This window comes from Astatotilapia calliptera, chromosome 6 (genome assembly GCF_900246225.1).
Source record: "Astatotilapia calliptera chromosome 6, fAstCal1.2, whole genome shotgun sequence".
NCBI lineage: Eukaryota > Metazoa > Chordata > Actinopteri > Cichliformes > Cichlidae > Astatotilapia > Astatotilapia calliptera.
In genome coordinates, this window is record NC_039307.1 from 14,030,942 (window position 1) to 14,037,455 (window position 6,514).

The 6,514-nt window shown below is 38.1% G+C and overlaps 1 protein-coding gene across 1 annotated transcript; it reads left to right on the forward strand.

The window, feature by feature from the left end:
• Nucleotides 1–444: 444 nt before the first annotated feature.
• LOC113023946 (beta-2-glycoprotein 1-like) lies at nucleotides 445–5,604 on the forward strand. Its single transcript, XM_026170440.1, has 8 exons — nucleotides 445–614; nucleotides 1,146–1,322; nucleotides 1,801–1,897; nucleotides 2,292–2,368; nucleotides 2,688–2,876; nucleotides 3,479–3,658; nucleotides 3,794–3,991; nucleotides 5,298–5,604. Exons 1-8 carry the CDS (start codon nucleotides 545–547, stop codon nucleotides 5,360–5,362), a joined length of 1,053 nt encoding a protein of 350 aa, XP_026026225.1. The 5' UTR covers nucleotides 445–544; the 3' UTR covers nucleotides 5,363–5,604.
• Nucleotides 5,605–6,514: the final 910 nt, after the last annotated feature.

Below are 6,514 nucleotides of genomic sequence, written 5' to 3' on the forward strand. Positions count from 1 at the left end.
TCCTCTGTTCTAAGGCATCTCTGACTCACTTGTGCTAATGTTTCTCAAACTTTTTGTTGCATGCCAAACTTCAGATACTGAAAACGGTTCAAACTCTACAATTTTTCATCAGCTGGTAACATAAATGAAAAAAAAAAACATATCCAACTTAGATTCAGTATATATTTTTCTGATTGTCTCCTGCCTGTGGTGACTCTTGTCCCAAGGCATTGCATTAAGCTCTGCAGAGTAATTTATCCGCTACAAAATGGTGACACAGGAATGTAAAAAAGGTTGCAGCGTTGGGCAACAATCGTGGCAACAAGGGAAAGTCCACTCGTCCGGTTTGTTACTTCCAGTAAAAGGTCACAAGGATCACAATCTGTAACTGCAGATAGCGAGCAAAATACAGAAAACAAAACAAAGATAGGCAGTAAGCAGTTACTTCATGTCGCTCTTATCTATTTACTCTAGAGAAATACAAACAGCAGCAACAGAGCGAGTCAGTATTTGAACCAGAGGCCACAGGAAAGTACTGAAGAACATCTGAACATTTCGACAAAAGATGGAACGATGGCTGACTTTGCTTCTGCTGTTTCCAGTTCTGTTTTTTAGCACCGTGACATCTGCCAAGGGTATTATTTCTTGTTTTTTTGATATCATATGTCTTGACTGTATTTACATTTTTCATTTCACTGTTTTCTGTTTTTAGGATCACATCATCGCAATAGCCTTGTTTTAAAGAAATGTACTTTTGTAGTGCAGTTTTTATGTTAATGATTGTCACAGAAGTAAAATATTTGGGTTTTTTAGTTATAAGGAAATCAATCAGTAATCAGTTACTGAAGTACGATCATAAATGAGTGTTTTTGAGCTTCATATGCAAAAAAACAATACTTTCAAGTGAATACTGCTTCTCTAAAGTAGCAATATTTGTTTAGCACAGACAGTTAATATTATTTGATAATCCGAAGACTTTTTTTTTTAGTAAAAATACGTTTCCATAATTATATGTGAATAATTCATTTCTATGGGAAAATGCTGGTGTTCACTTTGTAGTGCTGTAAGGCTTAGTGTTAGATATTTTGCAAATGTAATAATATATAAACCCTCAGTTAACTTGACAGAGTGCATACACTTCTTAATAAATCATTTTGTTTTCAAAGGATGTCGCAGACCTCAGCTGAATGCCAACATCAATGTGGCTGTGGACCAGATGTTCTTTGACCCTGGTGTGGAGTTAGCGCTGTCCTGCAAAGACGGATACACCCCCATCTCAGGCCCTCGCACAATTGTTTGCACTACCAGTGGAGCGTGGACAGCCACTAAATTTCTGTGCAAGCGTGGGTCTCCATTTTTTTTGTGAGAAATTAACATCTTGGAACTGATTGCCTTGTATTGTAACTTAATATCAACATAAATTCATCATCTTTCATGACGCATTTAAGATTTTCAAGTCAATTGTCTCCTTAATAACAACACTTTTGCAGAATAATTTAAAGGAAACTGTAATAAGTGCAAATATTACTAATATGTTTCAATTTGCTCTAGAAGGAGTGTTTTTTCTATTTTTTGTAGAGTAACCTAATTTTAACTGTAACATTTTCTAATACTACTAATTGACACGCTTCATGTTTGTTCTTATGTTGTAATATATATTATATAATTTAAAACGTTTAAATAATGAAAAGGTTAGACTATATACAGTGGGACCAGTATTTGATGGTTTCATGAAAGAACAGAATGCAAATCTTTTTCTGTTTACATTATTCTTCAACAAATAAATACCGAAACTTATCATGAACATATTGTTTCTTGCAGCAAAGCTGTGTCCTTATCCTGATTCCCCACCTAATGGAGACTTATACTACGAGGATACTGTCTACCAGAGTACGATCAACTATACTTGTCAGGAAGGGTAAAGGAAGAGCATCTTGTCAAATTTTATTGTGTGACATCGTACACCACACCATATCTTTGCACATACACCACAAACCAAGAGTAATAAGACTCCATAATATGCAGTAAAAGTAGATGTATAACCAGCTGCTGTTTTTGATGCGCCATTTAAAGACAAATTTGTTTCCTTAATCTATCGGGCACTTTGTTCTCGCTAACGCTTTGGTTTTTTGGCGTGCAAATAAAGAACTTCTAATGAGGTGCAAAATACTGTCTAGTGGAAAATGCATGTTTAGTAAATAGCAATCAAACATTCAGTCAGCCTTTGCATTCAAATAGACTTAACATTTTTGAGTTATTATGTGATTAAACATTTTAAGTATTAACTTAATGAATAATATTGCACTGCATAGGTATATACTGTCTGGATCCAGCACCTCTGTCTGCCAAGCCAATGGAACATGGAGCTCACCTGTACCAGAATGCATAGGTACAGAATCACAAAGAGAAAATATATTTATTTCTTTATTTATTAAAATTGTATTTGATGTATATAAATATATGTTACAGCTATCTGGAATATGCAGTTGTTCTTCCTTCGTACTGTTTATATGTTTTTATATCTATGACATTCAGAAATAAAATTGATGAGAAACAAGAATTTACTGAGTGGGCCGAGCTGTAGAAGGCCATGCAAATTATTACATACTCTAAAACAGGCACAAGTTATAAGTAATTAGGTAAGACACTTTACAATTTCATGTAACGATACATATCTAAATTCACTCATTGTGTCTCTCCTGTCGCAGCTATGACCTGTGGTCTTCCTCCGATCCCAGAGTTTGGGATGATTGTTTACAACACCAGGGTTAGAGGGAACACCACTGATTACGGCATCACGGGGACTTACAAATGCCTGCCTCCATACGCACTTTTCGGTGATGCAACGGCAGAGTGCACGACCAGTGGCACCTGGACCAAGACACCCGAATGTCGACGTACGTGAGGATGTAAAAGCTACAGCGGCACTGCAGATGTATTTTACTGAACACAACCATCCCTTCAAACTAAAAGAAAGCCCAAAAATATATGTGTTAGCTTTGACGTGTCACAATTTCAAACTGTTAAAAAGCTGAGGATTAGAGTTTAGTATTTATGTCAGTAACAGTAGATTGATTAAACTTAGGATAAAGCTGAAACATCTCCCATTTAGTTCTGAAAACTTTAAAAATCATACTTTAAAAAGTATGAGCGTCTCTATCATACTCCATAATTAGATCATAACAAGCATAGTAGAAGTATAGTTGTTGATTGAATAAGTATCTTTTCAATTCAGGACAGGATGAATGATCAAATATGCAGTTAATGGACAACTCGTGGTTCTGTTTGTTCACTGAGAATAATGTGAAATCTGAGGAAAAATACTATAAATCTAAATACATTTGGACAGATTTTGGAATTTTCTCCCTTCTTAGCTGTAAAGTAAAATATTCCTCTCCAGTAAAAAGGTCATAATGATGCAGAGCTATGAAAGACAGCATGAAGCCTAGCTACATTAATATTGTCGTCTAAGCAGTCTACTGAAATTGCTCCTTTACAGGGGTGACTTGCTCTCTACCAGAGAACATTGATAGAGGCTACATGTCAACCAATGACCAGAGAGACTTTGACTACCTGGAGACCATCAAATATGGCTGCACTGGAGATTATATAGTGGAGGGAAGTCTGCAGATTGTTTGCCAGCAGGATGGAACTTGGTCTGAGAAGCCATCCTGCAAGGGTAGGACTGTAGCCAATATCACATCTTTTAAACCACACTTTATTTTCAAAGAGCTGCGCTTTTTAGGAGATTATATTAGTTGAACGGAGACCTTCATCTCTTGTATTTTTTAATTCTCCTTCTTGTAACTTACAGCTCCTTGTAAGATTGGAATAGATAAAGGGAGGATACTTTACAAAGGGAATAAAATGTGGATTGAAGACTTTAAACCCAACAAAGTCTTCCACAAAGATATTGTCTCTGTCTGGTGCATGAACAACGCCAGGAAATGTGGATATTCTGTGTCAACGCAGTGCATCGATGGAAGGCTCATGATCCCTGAATGCTATGAAGGTAAGGTCTATTTCATAAAGAAAGATAAAAGAAAGCATAACAATACACTAGCAAAAAATGAATAATCATAATAATCCATCCATTTTCTTCCACTTATCTGGGACTGGGATGTGGGGGGAGGAGGAAAAGCCCAGGCCCCCTCTCCCCACCCACCTCCTCCATTTTATCTGGGGGAGCATTAAGACATTCCCAGGCCAGCCGAGAGATATAATCTCTCAAGCGTGTCCTGATTCTGACCCGCGGCCTCCTCCAAGTGGGACATGCCCAGAACATCTCACCCGGGAGTTGTTCAGCACGCATCCTAGTCAGATAGCCAAACCACCTCAACTGGCTCCTTTCAATGCAGAGGAATAGTGGCTCTACTCTGAGCTCCTCTCGAATGGCCAAACTCATCTCTCAGTTCATTTCCACTGCTTGTATCTGCAATCTCGTTCTTTCAGTCACTATCAATGTAGTCGCTATACCCCAATCTGTCCCTCTCCCCTCACTTGTGAACAAGTCCCGGAGACTTAAACTCCTCCACTTGGGGCAGCAACTCGTCCCTGAGCTGAAGTGAGCACTCCACCTTTTTCCTGCTGGAGACCATTGCCTCAGACTTGAAGCTGCTAGTTCTCATACCAGCTTGGCTGCAAACTGCTCCGGTGCAAACTGGAGGCCACCACCTAATGAAGCCAACAGAACCACATCATCTGCAAAAAGCAGAGATGAGATTTTGAGGCCACCAAAGTGGAAGCTTTGTTAGTCTCACCACCACATACTCCCACTGGGTACTACAGGGGATGCCATTGAATGCTTCCTCCAAATGCACAAAACACATATAGAACTGGTCACGTATTCAAAGTCTATGCCAGCACCCTGACATAGACTTCCTGGGGAGGCTGAAAAGTGTTATCCCTCTGAGTTGTCGCAGCCCCTAAGGTCCCCCTTAATATATAGGTTTGTTTTTTTTTAAAGGGACATGCCAGTAAAAGTGACATATTTACAGTCTTCAACAAGTAACCAGTAGACTGTGACACAGGGATTTGTACTAACTTTCCATGTGGAGATGCTAAAAGTACTCATTTCCCATTAGAACTATTATCACTCAATCGTGCAGAAAATAGCAAAGCACAGCTGCACACATGGGTTCTTCTGCTGTCTGCTTTCTTGAGATAACAGAAAATATTTCCTTTAACTGTCCTCCTTTTTTTCTGTATCTTAATAAATGTAACGATGACAGTTCTCCTCAGCACTCTTCAGTTATTAAGAGCTTAAAGTTACTGTGAATATTCTAACTTGTTCCATGTTTCATTGTGTCTTTTTCCAGAGCCCAGTGGTATAAATTATACTCTCAATTCAGGTTCACTTCCATCAGAAATTCAACAATGCTGAAGAAAATGCAGATGCCAACTGAGGTGATGCAATATGGAGCACATGTTAACGCATTCTGGTCGCTGAAATTAAAGAATGTGGTTTCACTGAAGCTACATTTACGTTGTAAAAAATGCAGTTCAATTTGTAGTAGTTTTATAATTCATTTATGAAAGGAATTTAAATTTACTGTGTTCAGGATTGAAACACGATGTGTGGATATTACTTTCCATTAAAGGCCAGGAGACAAGTGTTCACATTTAGCTGTTGCTCAAAGTGTGTATATGTCTGTGTGCACATTTGCAAGCTGGTTTTTCAGAGTACCTTTGCTTCTATCAATTCACATCTAGTGTCCTGTTAAATTTAGAGATTATTTTAGTGTTTCATTGAAACTGGTAAAGTTCTTAACAAAATGAAGATTGCTGCAGTTGTACTGCTGTTTCTCTACTTACACAATTCTCTAAAATCCCAGAAAAATGGTTCAAAAACCAATTTAGACAAATTCTATGATTAAATTCAAATTTATTTGAATATGTAAAAAAACAAAAAAACAAAAAAAAAAACACCCACACAAAACAATCAGACAACTTATAAACAAGCACTTGGTGACAGTGGTAAGGGAAAACTGTGTATTAACAGAAAGAAACCTCAGACAGAACCAGGTTCAGAGAGAGGCAGCCATGTGTCGTGACCCTCACTCCCACATGTTTACAAATTAACATCACATAAAGACATGGGGTCACAGGGAGTGAAAACTATTCAATTCAACTCAATTTACTACAGTTGTATTTATATAGCAACAAATCACAACAACTGGTGCCTTAATGCGCTTTATATTGTAAGGTAAAACCCTACAGTAATACAAAAAAGAGGAAACCCCAACAATCATATGACCCCTTCTGAGCAAGCTCTTTGCCGACAATGGGAAGGAAAAACTCCCTTGTTGGTCAGTGGTCATGACAATTTACATATCAATGATCAAGGAACTGACCGCACACAGGCCACTGTTTGCCAGTGGTGCTAGTTTCACTCATTTTGTAAATTTACTTTAAGGGTGGGATCCAAGTCCAAGTCACTTGGATGTGTCACGGGTATAAGTTAGAAGGGAACCCCGGGAAGAGCAGCAGGGGATGATCACGGGACCAGAAAGACAAGTAAAATCTTGTTAAAGTA